This window comes from Coffea arabica, chromosome 1e, assembly GCF_036785885.1.
Source record: "Coffea arabica cultivar ET-39 chromosome 1e, Coffea Arabica ET-39 HiFi, whole genome shotgun sequence".
NCBI lineage: Eukaryota > Viridiplantae > Streptophyta > Magnoliopsida > Gentianales > Rubiaceae > Coffea > Coffea arabica.
Window position 1 is genome coordinate 46,234,538 of NC_092311.1, and position 18,788 is coordinate 46,253,325.

The 18,788-nt window shown below is 34.2% G+C and overlaps 1 protein-coding gene and 1 long non-coding RNA gene across 5 annotated transcripts; one reads left to right on the forward strand and one right to left on the reverse strand.

The window, feature by feature from the left end:
• The first annotated feature begins 3,860 nt into the window (after positions 1–3,860).
• On the forward strand, positions 3,861–6,544 carry LOC113707245 (heavy metal-associated isoprenylated plant protein 3). The gene is made up of 5 exons (XM_027229475.2): positions 3,861–4,100; positions 4,282–4,489; positions 4,829–5,082; positions 5,641–5,728; positions 5,824–6,544. The coding sequence occupies exons 1-5, from the start codon at positions 4,092–4,094 to the stop codon at positions 6,213–6,215; spliced, it is 951 nt and encodes a 316-aa protein (XP_027085276.1). The 5' UTR covers positions 3,861–4,091; the 3' UTR covers positions 6,216–6,544.
• Positions 6,545–12,916: 6,372 nt separating this feature from the next.
• On the reverse strand, positions 12,917–17,509 carry LOC113707252 (uncharacterized). Of its 4 annotated transcripts, XR_011818060.1 has the most exons (8): positions 17,216–17,509; positions 15,927–16,068; positions 15,764–15,820; positions 15,668–15,685; positions 15,320–15,442; positions 14,323–14,425; positions 13,610–13,800; positions 12,917–13,166 (listed from the first exon to the last, which is right to left on the reverse strand). It is a non-coding gene; the product is annotated as an uncharacterized lncRNA (long non-coding RNA). The 4 variants fall into 4 exon arrangements; XR_011818059.1 differs by lacking the exons at positions 12,917–13,166; positions 13,610–13,800 and adding an exon at positions 13,879–14,204 and having other exon boundaries at positions 14,272–14,425; XR_003452186.2 differs by lacking the exons at positions 12,917–13,166; positions 13,610–13,800 and adding an exon at positions 13,879–14,204 and having other exon boundaries at positions 14,272–14,425; positions 17,182–17,321.
• Positions 17,510–18,788: the final 1,279 nt, after the last annotated feature.

Here is an 18,788-nt window from a genome sequence, read left to right on the forward strand (position 1 = left end):
TGATGCCCAAAAATTCATCACTAAGAACTATTGAAATGGTAGAGAGTAATATGATCTATCATAATACTACTAATTTACAAAAGTCATCGTTTTCTTATATCCGTGGGGTAATCAAGAGACGAGAGCATGCGTGCTCAGGAACTTTACGAGTCCAAGGTTTACCTGACCACAATTCTCCACACCAACTGCCTTCATGAGGGCTGAGACGCGGAGACTTTACCTTCGGCTAGCAATTGGAAAAATACACGGGCTCATATTGACATTTTGTAATGTGACAGCAAGAAAAGAAGACTTGCGTAGTGTCCAGCACATTTTGGGTTAGGTCCATAAGATCTTGATTTCATATACCGTCTTGCTAGTTCATCCCAAAGGGCATCCAACTCCAGAAAACCTTCTCTTGATCCTTGTATTTTGCTGATCGGAAAGCAAATCGTGCAATGATGGAAAGCTTTGACCGTCGTTAAATAAATCAATTCTTATTTGACTTCTATTTTGTTGCGGCGTGACCTTAAAATCCCAGTGGAGTGTTTACAAAGCATTTGCAGGCTGCTTCACAACGCTTCAATAACATCGCTCTAAGTGTCAAATTCAACCAAAATTTGACTGTCTATAATCATCAACCTGTTCGATTATCTCCTCGACAAAGTATCTAAACCACCCGGCCAGTTGTCAGCCCAATAGACCCTAAAAATCCTTACACACGGCAGCCCTTTGCCATCATGGATCAGCACTCCAGCATTTTCTTTTCTTTTTTTTTTATTTTTTTTTTTGGTCCAAAGCACTCCACCATTCACTCACGCATTTTTCTACTTCATAATAGTTGTGGTTTGACGAAAATTCTGCCTTAAATAATTTGGAAAATCATCAAGTTTGACAAACACCTCACTATAAAAAGGCCATTCTAATCTTGAAACGAAAAAGGTGGGAGAGGAAGCCAAGTCTGACTAGAAGATGAGAGAATTGAAAATATCCTGTCCGGACCCTGCATCTTCCTGCTAAAGCGAAGCCCACATGGGAGAAGGACCTAGATCCGACTCTAAACCGCGTACCTGCGTGAACGGCTAAACCAGCGTCCAAGGACATGGAAATTTCGCGGCAGGCCACCCAGTCACCAAACTCAAACCGACACTTGCTACATGTGCATATATATATAAATATATATACATACATATCTCTTTACCTCATTTTACTAAAAAACGACAAAAAAAAAAAATGGATATCTTGCTGAGGAGACTAATTAAACAAATGAAAGAAAGTGGTTGGTTTATTCTTACTTTCCCTCACGTTTTTAGTTTTGAAATTAACAGCTGAGTCTCCAAATCAAGTAGTACTATAATATATGCTGCTACTATCGTCTTCTTACTTAAATCTTCCTTTTCTTGGCTTGAATTGTGCGTAGGATTTTAGACTCCTACATTTCTTTGGTCTAAGAATGTCATGGTGGATTTAGATTATTATATGCCTACGAGATAGAAGTTTGTTTTTCAAGAAGGCCGGTGATAAATGTCAGGGGAAATGCTAATCGCACTCCATTTTTTGTTAATTATATCCTCACAAATTTGTTTTATCATATAATCTAATAAAATGAAAACCATATGATAAAAATAATGATAGTAACGGTGCGATTAACGAGAAAAAAATAAATATGTTTGGATAGCGTATTATTTGAAATAATTACTGTAGTATTTTTTGTTATGTGCTGTATGTGAGATAAAACGATGATTAATAATATAAAAAAGGAAGTTGAAAAATGTATTTATGATAAAAGTAAAATATTATTTAAAATAATGAGATATCCAAACACTATAGTTGGATTGTCAATTATTTCACTTTATTTACACTCACTGATTTCTTGCATCATCAACACATTTTCCAATCACCTTTTTATTTCACACACATCATATCAAAAAAGTGCTACAGTGCTTTTTTCACAAAATTATCTCAAATATTTTAGAATCCAAACAACATTTCCTTTCGAAAGATGAATGGACTTCATAGTAGCATGCACTGAGTAAATACACCTCCTCTTCATCAACCGTGAATCCAGTCAATACAAACTTTATTCCCCATTTGTTTGGCTAATTGATCCGAATATTGGTGTAAAAAAAATCAGTCAGACACTTGTGGGTCTGACAGGTTCTAGGTATAAATCCAGCCCGGCACCTGACACCAAAAAATTTTTTTTTTTTTTTTAGTTGACACACCAAAAAATTTTTTTAGTTGACAAAAACTGCAAAAGCTGGCTGCCGGGCACTCTCTGCCCCGCAGCCAGTCAAATTGTTTAAAAGTGAACTTTCCACCGTAGAAATGTAACCAATGTTTAATTCTTATATTTACTTAATTCCGTCGATGGAAGAATATTGTCAGAAATGCATTCTTCTGTGGCTAATTGATTAGAATATAGGTGTAAAAAAAAAAAAATCAGACAGGTTTAAAAACAACAGATATGTTCCTTTTTTTAAAAAAAGATATCAGCCTGGCACTTGACAGATTCCCTATTTTTAAAAAAGATATCAGGTGCCTTTTTAAAAAAAAAAAAAGATGTCAGGTGCCGGACTGGGTCAGCCCCGCACCTTAATTAAATACATTTAATCAAATCTCTTTAAATTAATTAATTCAATTAATTAAACTAATTAATCCACTAAAATAATTAAAATAATTGTATACTAAAAAACGTAAACTAATTATCAACTATCTTAACAAATAAAGTGAATCGCATTAAACTAATATCACTAGTTTCAAAATTAAGCTATGCGAATTACATTAATTTTATGTATTTATTTTATTAGCATGGATATTATTTCAAATACTTAAATTGCCCCGACTAAATGGCTATCTTAATCAAAACTCAATTGCACAAATTCGTTCAATTAATCCATTCAATTAATTAACCTCGCCAAATACATCTAAATTCATTTAATCAGACCTCTTAAAATTAATTCATTCAATTAATTAAACTAATTAATCCACTAAACTAATTAAAATAATTGTATACTACATAACGTAAACTAATTATCAACTATCTTAACAAAAAATGAATTGCATTAAACTAATTCACTAGTTTCGAAATTAAGCTATGCTAATTACATTAATTTTATATATTTATTTTATTAGCATAGGTATTATTTCAAATATTTAAATTACCCGGACTAAATGGCTAACAGTTATCGTACGTAAATTTTTTTTTGGTTCAGCTTTTTTGCTTCACAGGAGCTGCCTTCTTTTCACTTAAACTTAACAAATTGCTGACATTCTTTTCACTTAACACTTAACACGAGCTTTCTTTCCTCCGCAATTCTTTTTTTTTTCTAAACAATTTCACTGGCAGCCAGCTTTTTTTTTCAGCCTGCCGAATTTTTTTTTAAAACAATTTGACTGGCTGACACAGCCCAGCTTTTGCAGTTTTTATACCTAGAACCTGTCAGACCCACAAGTGTCTGACTTATTTTTTTTACACCAATATTCGGATCAATTAGCCCATTTGTTTGAGCCTATTCTCCATTTATTTGCAATAACAAGTTATATAAACGAGATTTAAGAAATAAAACTCAAGTCAAATTTTATTTTATTTTATATACAAATTTTTCTATAATGGGTGGTCAAAAACATAAAATAAAACATGAAAACAAGGGTAAAAAGTGCAAAATTTTTTTAAAAATATGTTTCCTAGATTATTATGTATCCTTTTCCATAAAAAAAGGTAATTGTTTTATTAGAACTATATTGCAAAATCCCATTTTATCTTGTGTCAAAAGGCAAAAAGTGAAAAAAGGAAAAAAAAAAACTTTTCAAAATTAACTACACACATATCAAACCATGATAATAATCCATGGTTGAGCATAGATGATACCCACAAGCACATATGACACCTGTATTAGACACCATCGCCACATATGAGCGAATTGACAACTCAGCCCTCCATCACCCCCGCCCTCATTTCCACTCTTATTCCCCTCACACCCTCACTCGAATAAATACACCTTCGCTCTCTTTTCTCTCTACCTTCAGAAATATTTCTTACTCGTTCGAGAAAGGCCAGATAGAAACGCCCCGGAAAAAATATATATATATTTTTTAAAAGCAGAAAAAAAATGAGCAAAGTAACCGCCTCTTCCTATCTATCTAAATCTTTCTTATTAGCCTTCTCTTTATGTGTGTATATTCGAAAAATCCGTTATTTCTTTTCTGAAATATGAATGTGATCTGTGGTTTCTGAATTTTCGTAGAAAAGTTTTCGCAATGGGAAATTTTAAAGTGTTTTGTGGCTGTGATTGTCTGCAGAAGAAGAACAAGAAGGTTAGCGATGAGGGCCAGAAGAAGAAGGAGGACGACATAGAAGAAAACCAGCAACAAAAAGGTGGAGAAGATGGAGGAGCCGCCAAGAAGGACAACAACACCGGTAATGGCGGAAACGCTGTCGTTCTCAAGATCGATTTGCATTGCGACGGCTGCGTCACCAAAATCGTCAAGTGTATCCGAGGTTTCGAAGGTATTTTGCATTTATTTATGAAATAAATTATCATCCGTAACTGCACATATTTTCGTATATTCTCTACTGAGATTCTGGTCTGCCTTTTTTCACTTTTATATTTTATTTTTGCCGCTATTTTTTGGAGAATTTTGCAGTTTTAATTTTTTATGTTTTCATGTTAGTCTGTTTCTAAAACTGCTCTTGTTCTTCAGGATAAAGTTTCCAAGAAAATTATCCTTGAGGTTTCCTAAATCCTATGCTGCTCTGTTCACTGCTGTTTTTCATCTGAATATTACTCGTTTGAAGAAATTCCCAAATTTGTCATTTTAAGTAATTTTTGCTTCCGGTTTTGACTAGGTGTGGAGGCTGTGAAAGTCGACAGCGGCTCAGGCAAGATAACGGTGACCGGAAAAGTTGATCCTTTGAAGCTTCGAGAGAAGTTAGAGGAGAAAACGCACAAAAAGGTCGAACTACTCTCGCCGGTGCCGAAAAAGGACAAAGCCAAAAACGACGACGCTGGGGACGGAAAAGAGGAAAAGAAGAAAGACTCCAAGGAGAAAAAGCCCAAGGATAATAGCAAAAACAAAAAAGACGAGAAAAACTCCAAAGAGGTACGCTGCTATGTAATGCTGTGCACATATTTTCGTCCTTTTTTTCTTACTTTCTTTTTCTGCTACAAATTCTGAGTTCTTTGTCGTCGTCGTTTGCACATACTGCGCATGTTAGCATCTTTACTTTACCTTTTTTTTTTTTTGGGTTACCCCCAGATGAAAAAGAATACTATAATTTTCTAATTACTCTCTTTTTTAACGTACTTGGTCAAAATTTACATTCTACTGTTAAACTTCGGTGAATTTACCTTTTTCCGAGATCAGCGGTGGAAGCATGTGCTGGCAACACGTTACCAGCACTTTAGCAGTTGCTCATGAGCAACCGCATTTGTTGCAGTTGGCTCCGATATTTCACATCACTTCTTCAGTTTGAAAATTTTTTTCATGTTTCAGTACCCAGTGTTAGCTGATTACTGTAATCATTCATTTTCGTGCCTACCACGTTTATTGTGGCCACGTGTCGTCGAATTTGTTGAATTTCTTTTGTTAACACAGCTATTTGTTGTTTATTGGGAAAAACCCATTGATTAATTTTATAATGTATGACTGTTTTTGCAGCTTCCGGTGACAACAGCTGTGCTGAAGGTGCCACTGCACTGTCAAGGATGCATCGAGAGAATTCACAAAATTGTCAGCAAAACCAAAGGTGAAATGCTGTTTTAATGTTAGGTTTGACTGCTAATTTTTCTGTAGTATCTTGTGTGTAATGACTAATGGATGGGTGAATGACAATGATTACAGGTTATCAGGAGATGAAAGTGGATAAGCAGAAGGATTTGGTGACTGTCAAGGGTGCAATGGACATGAAGGACGTGGTGGAAAACTTGAAGAAGCATCTGAAAAGGGATGTGGAGATTGTTCCTGCTAAGAAGGAAGACAAGAAAGAGAAAGGCGGCGGCGGCGGCGGTGAAGGTAAACCTGCTGGTGGGGAAGGTGGTGGTGGTGAACAAATGGAAGGGAGTAAAAAGCAGCAGCAGCAGCAGATACCAAATGGTCCATTGGGGTATGATTATCCAAGTTCTAGCCCTTTTGTATACGGGGGGCCTGCCTATATGGGCGATCCTTATCAATTTCAGTATCATGCCCCTCAGCTGTTTAGTGATGAGAATCCAAATGCTTGTAGTGTTATGTGACTTTGTGTCTAATTAAAGGAAGGATGGATCACACGGATATTTTGGGCATTTAGGGGAAGGCATTAAATGTAAATAACATAGAGGGAAGAAATCTATTATGATGGGGTTTTGAATGGATGTAAGATTGTGGCGAATTAGAATATATATATATATGATGATTGGAGGAGAATGGTAGGTTGGGACTTGAGCCAGGTGCTCCATTAGATTACTTTGGTTAAGAATGAGGTTTAGGGTGGTTTGTTTTTGTTAATCATGATTATGACTGTAATCTACTACAGTCTATTGTATGATGCAAGTTAATGCTACAGTACTATTCTTTTTTTTTTGCAGAGTAGCTGGATCTACTAACCTTTTGTTCTTATTTGCTTAGGCTTCCAAAGAAAAGTTTTAGACCAGTCATCCTTTTTCTTTTTCTGTCACGGCCATTATTATTAAGCTTGTTGGTTCCTCCAGTTTTGGCAAAAGGCAGTTGTCAGATTGGAGTGGTTTGTTGAGCTATGAAGGGGTATTTGTGCGGGTGGAGACTAAATCTTTAGTGCCTCCACTGAGCAAAACCCGAATGATTTGCAGACGAAAAGGAAAGTAGTGTTGTGTACAACAATGCGGAACTCAAATGAAAATCTTGGCGAATAACTTTTTTATTTCTTTGTACGTGAAAAGGCATCCCTTTTGGCCTTTTTACTGGGGCAATGGAGGCCTTCAGTTCATCGGGTACCGGTAGACCGTTCAGGTTTCCTCCCTAAAACGCGCACCTATAGTTTGGGGAAATAACGGCCTTAGCAATAAACGCACGTCATTTGCATGATGTGGTGTTAAAAGACGGAAAAATGGATGGGGGGTATCTGGCGCAAGAATTAACGGTTGGTTGTGGATTGCTATTTACTAGTGAAAATTTGTCTGCGCATGATGATGCATTGCGTTCTATTTGCCTCGGATCCTTCTGTGTCATTTCCCAGTCAACAATACCCCATCATCAAATCAAATTGGCCTTGTTTGGACAGTCTTTTTTTGTCGAAAAATTGTGTCATTTTTTTTTATCATATTTCTCTATTATATTTTTTTCTCACATATATCAAATCGTTATAATAATTTTTTTATAAAAAATTCAAGAGAATGCAATCCAAACAAGGCCAAAGATATAAGAAATTGGAAATTTGAGGACTATGGTTGATGTTACTAGATTTACACGCGTAACCATTCTTTCACATATTATTGTCACAAAGTCATATTCTGGAAAGTGCTTTTGCGTAAACGATTTCCTTCGAGCCGCGCGTTGCTTTCTTTTGTCAAACATCAATGATTCAGACTTGACGGTTAGAAAATATGCACAAATTTATTAAACAAGTACATTATTTGCAAATTTGGATACTTTAGTATTATTTAAAATAATTATTATAATATTTTTTGTAATGTAAAATAAAAAAGGTAAGTTAAAAAATATATTAATGATGCAAATGAAATATTATTTGAAAAAATTTACTATTTAAAATTCATTCATCCGAATGAAAAATACATTGAAGTTTAATTTTATTTGTATTAATTTTTTTAGATACATATTATTCATTGATTTTAAATCTGTATATAGTTGTGTCATGTTTGATTTGATGTATTTCTATCATTAATATAAATTTGTTGAATGAAATCATCTTTTTTATTAAAAAATATACTGCTTCAATTCCATCTCCAAGTTTCATTTCTAGAGATTGAAAGTGCGTTTGATAGGACATTTTTTTTAAAACCTGTATCGTGACTTTTGGTTCATTCGGAGCCAAAAGCAAAAAGGGTCCATCGAATAAAAATTTGATATGATCGACAATACCTGAGAATTGTACACCGTAGTCCATATACACGCTCGAAATTGATCATTCAGGGCAGGAAAATTTGTTTTGGCTTTGCGTGGAAACAAAATATGTAAAGCTAAGCGTAAGCTATTAGTAGTATTATCACTTTCACTCGGGAGGCAGTGGTGGCTCTGTTTGTCATAAGGGTGGCAATTCCTGATACGATCTGAAAACACGAATCTAACACGAAATTAATGAGTTTGGGTTGAGGTTTCGGAGATTCGGGTCAGAATCGGGTCGAATCTGATGAATCCGAAAAGAAAACAGGTCGATTTCGGGTCAACCCGTGGTGACCCGATATGACCCGTTTACAAATTAAAAATAATTTAATAAACATAAAAATTATTTTATCTAACTAAACTAAATCATTCTTTTTTTTCAAAGGTATTAATTACTTAATCCTAAATGAATTTATTTAACTTGTGTGAAGTTGGAATTATTATATTTGGACAAATAATATATTATATTATTTTTTACCTTTATGCTGTTTTAATATATTTTATATTTGGTTTGAGATAAAACACTTTTACGGTGTTTAATTTATTTTAGATTTGGTTTGAAATTATTTATTTAAATTTTTATTACTTGATGATGTAATTAATTTTGTGAGAAATTGATGTTATTAGAAATTACAGTGATAAATTAATAAATTAAAATTAAGTTTCGTGTCATTTCGGGTGGACCCGCCAACCCGAAATTTTCGGGTTCGCGTCAAGTATCCTGACCCGTTTCGAGTTGACGGGTCAGGTTCGGGTCAGCGAATTTTTTGTTATACTTGAACTTCAACCCGACCCGCCAACCCGAATTCGACCCGATTGCCACCCTTAGTTTGGCAGCGTCCACCCACGTTTCGCGGGAGCCGGTATCGGTCGGATTGCAGGAGTTCACTTATTGTTCTTATGAATATCATATTATAATAAACAAGAAATGATTTTGTAATTAATTTTCAATCCAAGCTGGCTTTGTGACCTTTTTTTTTTTTTTTTTGCATAATCTCTCCCCGTAATATTTTCCCTATTCTATGGGTTAACACATGGAGGCTTGCTGATTATTTCATAGGTGCTAGAGTTAAAATCAACTTGTTTTGATAGAGCATTATTTGCAAAACAAAAAAACAAATTATGGTTATATCATAATCACGTTTCTCAATTATTTTTTAATTTATATACACCACCTTACAAAAGATGTTATAGTATTATTATAAAAAAAAAAAGTCTTTCAGATAGTCTTTTATCTAGGCACATTCATTAATGTTTTTGGTGCCGATTGGTTAATATTTGCTTACATGGTGGGTTCATGGTGATGTCTACATTAATTCTAAGGGTGTAACTTATAACCTAACCCAATATTTTGGATGGATGACGATGATGCCGTTAGAGCAAAAGAATAGGATTTTCAGCAAATTTACACGTCATAAGACAACTTTGCCCTTCCTTACATTAATAATCATTACTTCAACTAAATCTCCTAGACCCCTTGACAAACCTTTTTTTGCCTTTTCCTGTTCCCAACAAAAAATTTTTGGTTCTTGATTATCATCATGATCGCCGCAACAATAAAACCGCCATCTATCACTGCCATAACCATTAACCTCCGACCCAACTTTATTTCAAAAATTCAACAAAAGCTTAGATTCTTTTTTCCCTAATAATATACAAATTCCCTAATTGAATTGAAATTGACAAATTACCCCTTTTAACTCTTATTTTCCAACCAAATCATATACAAAGTTCAACAAATAAAAGGGTGATCATTAAATACATGGGAAAAAAAAACAAAGTCTTATGGAATCCACTTGTTTGTTCTTTCTTCACGATCATTGATTTCAATTCCAGAAAATGAGAAAAGAAAAAGAAGTGATATGCATAATTGGAAGATATTGCTAGTCGCCAATAGGCGTGAGAAGAAGAAACAATTCACGAGATTCTTCTGGGTTTTGATTTGGTGCTTGAGTTACTATTTGGGGTGTTAATGATTTAATTGTTTGGGAGCAAGAAGAAGAAAGATGATAAGCATTGTGGGGTAGAGAATAGATAAGGTATGATTAATTGATTGATAGAAAATAGACAAGGGATGATTAATTGATTGCCCTCCAGTGATAGCTCAGCTGGTTCGAGTTTTTACAACCAGGTCTTAGGTTCGACACTTATTTACTATCGTTGTTTGGCATCTTTAGGGCGAGCTCTATCCAGTCCGAGGGATTAGTCTGAATGATTCCGGATACTCTTTTGGACTGTAAAAAAAAATGATTAATTGATTGGTGGAACCATGAGGAACAATTAAAATTTGGGAGAGTTTCATTTGAAACCTCAAATTTTGAAATTTAATTGCAAAACCTAAGTAAGAACAAAGGTGCCTCGTGAACAGAAATTTGCTCTAAATCCTATTTTTTGCTCTGACAATATCCTGCTGGCCATTTTGGATTCCTGTTTCCTACATCTTGAAATGAACAGAACTGGGCTACTATGTCGTCCGAAGTTCACAGAATCTCTATGTTACAGGTATGTTAACAAAGTGGAAATGAGTAATCTAATTGTTGACTTCCAAAAATGATTAGGATTTGGTTCAACTTCACCAAAAGGGGGAATGAATCCGGCACTTGAACGTGGAACGGAATCAAGTCCGGAGTTGATACGAGGCGACGGAGACAATTTCTGAGGAGACGGCAAATTGGAAAGTGGCGGAGGAAACAGGCATGGGTCCCACCTATTCATGGTGACACTTATGTGATGACGACGTTGACCCTGGCCCCCTTTAACAAATACGTACTACTACTATTATTCAAACTAGGAGGTATAAAACGCGCGATGCGCGTAGGTAATTAAAGACAATATGCCCTGCCAAATATGCTAAATATGCGTGGGTAATAGTGCTTTGTGTTCCCAATCGAATTTTTAAAAAATGTTGAAATTATAAGTTTGATTACACTAATCGTTAGAAGATGAACATGGAGTGTGCAAAGCATACATTATTTAAGAGACTGGAATAATCTGTCAAATATGTAGATTAAGGGAGCAATTAAATTTCGGTGCATTGTTCTTTTATCCAGCATGGTATGCAAATTTTTTTTTTTTTGTATCTAAATTTAGAGTTAAAAGAGAAAATCAATTTACTTGATATTCAAATTGAGAACGGTTGAATAAGAGTTCATTTAAGAGGATCACTAACTAATGAAACCGAAAGGAATAACATTTTGAGTGTGTAAATTTTTAAGTTCAACCCAATCTTATGCTAATTTCAGATTTGCGTAAAAAATGTCAAGCTACTTAAGTTTGAATTAATAAAATTATATTTGAGTTTGATTCAATAATGAATAAGCTTAATTTTAAAAGCTTTAGCAAATTGAATTATTCCTCAAATAATGACGTTGGTAAGATAAGAAACTCCTTAGACTGGATTCAAATGGATTAGATCCAAGAGTTTATAGTGCAATATGTTCAAAATTGAAATTTAAGATGGAAAATTAGAATCGAGTATACGTTATTAGGCGAATGCACAACGGAATTAGTCCTTTAAATTTGAATCAATACTCAAAGTCTTAAGGGTTTGTATAACATTTATTGGCAAGATTTGAAATGAATGTGCTTAGATTTTTTACCCTTGTCAAAAACAAAAATCATAGAGGGATAACAAAGTCAAAGTTGGACCTTGTTAAAGTTTTTTGGCTTGAATTCTATAACTAATCCAAGCTTGAAGATAAGCTCACTTACTGATTCAATATCAGTTAATAAGGTTTAAAAATACTTTTTTTTTGTTTATAATTCTTTGGGAACAAAGTACTTCAGTATTTCTAATTATTGCTTTAGCTGTAAAATTTGGAAAAGAACACTGATTTTTTGGTGCGGATAATCAAAAAAATTACTGTTTCCAAAGTGCTATAAACTTCAAGGTAATGCAAAGACTTCAAATCCATTACGTTACATGAACAGGGCAACGATTCTGATAATGTAACTGGCTAGTGAACTGGATACGAAAAGCAAAAACTATAAACAGAAACTTAGTAGCTTGCAGGCTGAAGCTTTATAAGCTGATGCTATACCTTTTTGGATTCATAACCTCTGCCTTCTGATGAACTTGCAAAAAGTAAATGAAAGCAATTAAAATTAATCCATTGCCGCAGAAATAGTTGTAGCAAAGATAGATACATTTTTTGAAGAAGATACTACTGGGGAAAATAGAGCATAATCTTACATTGCATATGAACAGAAGCATTAAAACATCGAAAAGTACTGATATATTAAATTGCCAGATCATTGATACATTACAGAAATGCGTGTGATTAATTATGGCCTAATTGAGCTGAAGCTGAAAGTTAAAATGCCATGGATACATTTTTTCGATGCCTTTTCGATTGAATACAACAACAACAAAGGATGGTCAGCCCAAAGATTGGCAAATGCTCTTAGAATGCATTAACTTGAGTAGATATCACAATGTAAAATATTCATGCGATTACAATCTTCCATTCATTAATTCGACCAAAAAAGGAAGAAAAAGAAAAGGACCTAACAGTCCTGTTCATAAAAGAATTGGAACTTAAAAGTAAATGATATACGACAAAATATCCTACTACAGAAAATTTTGACCAAAAGAGAGAACACTCAGATAATTTTTCATCAGAGATACTGCAGTAGTTTACAACAACAAAGACAGACATGGATCTAGATAGCCTAGCATCCCAGCCCATCAGCAACTCAAAACAATATCAAATTGTAACTAAAAATGGCAAATCTCATGTAACTGAACTGGGGTAACAAGCAACTGCTAGTATGATTAAACAAAAGAATTAGTTGCAAAATTGAATTTCTGGCTACAGTGTACAATTTACTGTTTAAGTTTAGCGTACACTATATAGAAAAATGATAAAAGCTTCCTGAAATGTGACATAAGAGAAAGCATCACTTAGAAACAATATTTGGCAGTAGTTCTGCAATTTTACCATGATCAATACAAAAGTATGGAGAAACAAACCTAAGAGACTTATTTAAATATGTAAGAATAACAAAAGACAAATCCTGAAACAGCTACAGCTGATGGGTTTACACGCTTTTTGTGAATGCAAAGGGCATAACATTCTATCTGGAGGCAGTGGAATTCCCTCCTTTGCAACCTGTTTCAAAATGAAGCAATAATCTGTGTGTGAATATCAAATGGCTATAGAAACACAAAGTTCATAAAGTCCTTTATATTTTTTCATCCCTATCATTTTCTTTCATTTTTTTTCAATTTGTGTAAGAAACCTTACCATTATACCATTTCTGCACCTATAATTGTTATTTTTTTTCCATTTATTACCATCAATGGTGCTCCCATGCAAAAAATTTCCAAGACTTGGCAATGAGTGAGCCATATGTGTCAGATAGGAATAACTAAAATATGGAAACTATTCATATGAAACATAACAATTACCATGACTTTCTCACAAGTCACAAAAGAATATCCTACATGCTAGAAAATATACAAAAGAATATCCCACATGCAAGAAAATATAGTCTTAACAAGCCCACCAACCATTCGTGGAACTTCCTACACATTAAAAGAAAATAACCTCACCTTTACCACTATTCCATCATCTGACATTCACATCAATAATGAAAGTCATGAATTTTATTCGTTATTATTATCATGACATGGGCACATGATAGCCAAGGCCTTGGTACTTGATAGCCAAGGCACATGATAGCCCTGGCACAAGTCAGTTAGAAGGCAGTACTCATTCTTGGCATGGTATGTAGCCATCAAGCCTGCATGTTTATGAAAAGAGCAAAATCCATTAATCCATCTGTTTTGGTGTAGCCAAAATTGACAGCAGCATATATATCTTTTGCATCAGAATGGGTATAGAAGACGTCAACCAGGTTAGGTGTTAGCCATATAGAAGAAATAATTATCAAGAAGACAGAATCTTAACATGCTTTCATTGAGTTCCTTCTAAGATAAGAAGAATGGTATAACTGGCAAGTAACATGCTCAAGAAAGGATTCAAGCAACCAAGCTCTGGGAAAAATCCTAATGCAGACCAAAACATCTTTTTCACAAAATACTATCAGAAGCATACAGCTATAAGCTTATATTATTTAAATAAAAAAGTGGTAGGATATGGAAGAATCTTAGCATAGCCTGCAGTTTGGACATCAAAGCCCTCATCCTGCCAAATAACAAAGTTAGAAGGATGCCAAAAGATTTGAGTCTTATGACAAGCAAATTCATTGTACCTGCAATTCTCTAATAAGTGGCAAACTACCAGTAATAGAATAGGGCTTTACATGCACCACTGCCTCTTCAGTCGCTTTACATAGGACATGGAAACCAGGGGATTGAAGGTTGCAAGCAACTCCAGAATTTGCCTCGTTGTAACTTAGTGTGATTCTGAGGGTAAATAAATTGTAAAACTGAATATTACACAATGAGTACCGTACTGATATGCAAAGAAAACTGATTCCATAGGACCATCACCCTACTTCCATGCTTGAAATTATAATCTCAGGGTGCAATGCAATTCACAACATAAATACTTGATCAAGGAATGTCTTTATTAGTGGAAGGCTGTTCCATCCCCTATGTGGAAACAGAAGTTCTCATGACATCGGCATTTTTTTCCCTTATGTTGTTTGCCATCAGTGCTGCCCATTCCAACTCCCAAGAAAAAAGATAAAAGAGAACCCCAACGTGATGAAGCATGTCTATGACAGGAAGCCCAAACCTAAATATCCTTCGATGAAATGCTTTCCAGTTTGCAAGAAAGATGTGGGACTTTCTTTTCTGTTTATTTGAACTTTGAAAGAGCATACTTAATTAAACTTCTGGAAAGTGGAAAGATAAGAAGTAGAAACTGTAGAAAACAAGGGAGCTTTGGTTCTGTGATCCCTCCTAGTCCCAGATGAAGCATGTGGCTTTGAGTATAATGAAAGACCATTTACAACAGAGAAGTCTTAGTTCAAGATCTAAAATGTAGAATTTATCCCATATTCATAGATTGTATCCAGGGACAGTTTTAACTTTTCTGTCAATTTACAAAAAACTTTTGCATTACATTGTTGACTGTTGGGCCTAATATGGTTTCTTGCAGTGTTTATAATCTTAGGATGTGTAATTACCTTATGCATACTTCTTCTCTGTATATCAAAATTTTCTTGAATTAGTGGATAAATGATTTTCAATTTGACAAACTACAATCCCCTTTTTCATTCCTACCAAATTTAAAGTGAAAGCAACAACCACTCAGCATGCTTCTACTAAACAAAGCAGTCGACAAAGGCATACCTTCCCCTTAGGTTTTCATCTGGTAGCACATATTTTGAAACAGGGTCCCTAGTATCAAGCTTCTCAATGTTTTCATTTATGTCTTCTACATACTCCTGTAACTTCTTCAGCACATCTGATACACTGTTGAGGAGTGAATAATATATACTGTCAAACTTTTGAATTGTTACCTGAATATCCTTCTAAACTCAACTGGTAAAGCTACAACAGACTAAGTATAGGAAGATAATTAGTTTAAGGCTAAAACATAAAAATGAAGAAGGCAAAGGAATTAATTGTGAAATATCATAATCTGATAAATTAAATCATCCACAATTTAGTAAGGAGAAAAAAGGAAAAAATTTCCACCTGTAAAATGGAGTCAACCTGCAAAAGTAAAGAGGCATTGTTAGAAGGGTTTAGAAGTTCAAGATCCTAAACAAGAATATATAAAGAAATATGTACCTAACATCCCTTGAAACTGTACATTCAGCTGGATTTGGTTAATTCCACCACCTGGATCTGTAATATAAAATGCTTATTCAGAAAAATGGAATTGGATTGGCTGCTTATGACAAGTCAAATATCACACTTGTCCGAGTTCTTCCACAATGTGATCAAGACTTACAAGACCATTGAGTTGGTTTCATTGTTGATGGTGTTGCAAATCCATAAACTTGTTCCTTAGGATGAGGAGGGAAATCTTTATAGAACCATAATTGGATCTCTTTGAGTGCTTCCATTGCTAGCTCCAAGGGATTAATAATAGCCTACAGAAAAAGAAAACTACTAAATGGAACACATTCACAGGTTCTTCCCAGTAATGGAGCATTCTTAATGTGTATGAACTTGCAGCAGTATTCCTCTTCAATCCCTCCAAGTTATTGTCCAGCTAAATTATCATAACATTAATTCATCTACAACCAAGCCTATCCTATTTATTTTTGGTGCACTGTGATCACTTATAAAAGGTCTTTTATTCAAGGATTAAGTTATTGGATCAACAAAGACAAAATTTTTTATATTATATAATTAAAAGATAAGATGAATTCAGAAGCACTTTTTGATTTTAAATATAAAATATAGCAAACAGAATTCCATCGATCTAATTCACGAACTTATAAGATAACTATCTTACAAAATATCAAGATAAATAATAAAATACAAAGCAGAAACCTGGAAAAAAGAAAAACAGAAAGCTACAAAAAACAGAGAATAAAAAATAAATTCAAAGAAAATATACATTGACAAAAAAATAAGAAAACAAACAGATACAAAAAACAAAGACCACTTTCGAAGGAAGAAAAATCTTATAAAAGGAAACATCCAACTACAAAAAAAAAAAGCACCACGGACACCAACAAAACATATAGTTGGCCTTAAAAATCCACATAAGCAAAAAAAAGGTAAAAAATACATTTTCAAAAAAAATATACAAAGAAATAAGACAACAAACAGATACAAAAAACAAAGACTACTTTCGAAGGAAAAAAAATCTCATAAAAGGCAACATCGAACTACCAAAAAAAAAAAGGACCACGAACACCAACAAAACATATAGTTGGCCTTAAAAATCCACATAAGCAAGAAAAAGGTAAAAAATACATTTTCAGAAAAACCATCGAACAAGAAAGACAAAATCTGTACAAAAACTCATTCGATAAACCATATACAAGAAGTTCCAACAAAAAGGGGAAAAAAGCCGAAGGAAAATCAAACCAGCAATAAATTCTAACAAGGAGTCATTATTTACTTGTTACAACAAGAAGCAAAAAAAACAGTAAGAAACGCCCCCTTTTCTTTCCACCAGAAGCTAAAAAATAGCTGGGAAAATAGCACAAAAAAAAAACAAAAAGCATGAAACAGAACAATGGAGGCAATACCTTAAAAAAGCAGAACAAAATCAGAAATGCTTACATCATGGCCATGGATATCTGATTGAAATCATGTTTTTTTTTTGTGGGAAATGGAGAAGAATTGCCCAAAAATTTTCTAAAATTTAAGCGAGAATCCAGGAAACTTTAGCTTTGCAGTTGATCGGAGAAGGAGAGAGAGATGATTGACAACTTCTTTGTAGAGGAGAGGGTATAAGTGGGCTGGAGTTGCGGCCTGGAGGGATATGAGAGAATTTTTTGTTGGAATTCTGCCTAGCTGGAGCTGCGGTTTAGGGTTGAAAGGAAACAAAGGAAAAAGGAGGAAGAAATGGAGAGTAGGGAGAAGAAAGAAAGCGGCTGAGGTTTAGGGTTGAAAAAAGAAGACAATGGAAAAAGGAGGAGAGAGAAGGAATGGAGAGTGGCGTGAGTAGCACGAGGGCCGACGAAAAAAAGACTGGCACGCGAGGAGCACGAGGGCCGACGAAAAAAAATGAGCCTCAGGCCGACGAAAAGAGCCTTAGACCAAAACCCCCCACTCGCTCTTATTCTATATATGTTGATAATCATTCATTCATCAGCCAGGACTGGACTCTGGACTGGAGATCTAACTAAAGCAGTTGCACATTGCACATGTCATAGGTTGTAGGCCAATGCCACACAAGTAGTGTGTCTGAGTCTTCGTTCGAGAATTATGTTGGTGGATAATCTGTAAAGATTTTATATTAATGGTTAATTTGTAAGAATTTATTTAAATAATTTATAATTTTGAAAGTTTGCTCAAATTTGAGAACACGGTCAAACTCTTGACAGTAATCTGAGTTGAACTTAACCAAATTGTTTCCTTATATATAAGAGTGAGTTTGATCAAAGGAAGGTTTGAATTTCAATTGCATGGATAAAAGTTTTTTGAAAATATAAAATAATTGTATAACTTTTTAAAAACTTTTGATACAACTAAAGACAACATGTGTTTGAATATGTTTATCGAAATGCCCTCATTTTGATACATTTAAAGTTTTGATTTATGAAGACATTTGAGTATTTTTGGAATATGGAATTATTTTACAATAATTTTTGTATCGAATACAATTTATATAAGTTTATGTATTGGTGTAATTACTGAAATAGTGTCATAAACACATTTAATTGAAGTGTGGCTTTTGTTGTGCAATTACACGTTGCTATAACTAACAGTTGAAGGATGTTCCTTTGTTTGAAACAACTTATGTCTGCTCTTGGGCGATTTTTAACTAACATCTATAAGGAACTTTTGGAAATGATAAAATTATAAAAGTATTGATAAAGTAAGGTGTACAAATATATGCTGCAATTAAAATGTATTATTATTAATTTTATCATATTTAATGACTATTTTTTTTAAAATATACTATTATTTGTCAAATAAAAAATTCTCTTTAATTACACGCACAGAACACCCGCGCGATGCGTGGACACTTTTTCGTTAATATTAAAATAAGAAAAAGAAAAAGAAAAAGAAGCCGTAGGCCAATGCCATCATGGGCATTATATGTACGTGTATGTCATGTACAGGACATGTAGCCATTTGTTTCTGCTGACATGAACTCCTTAGCATGCATTTATTTTCTCAATGATTT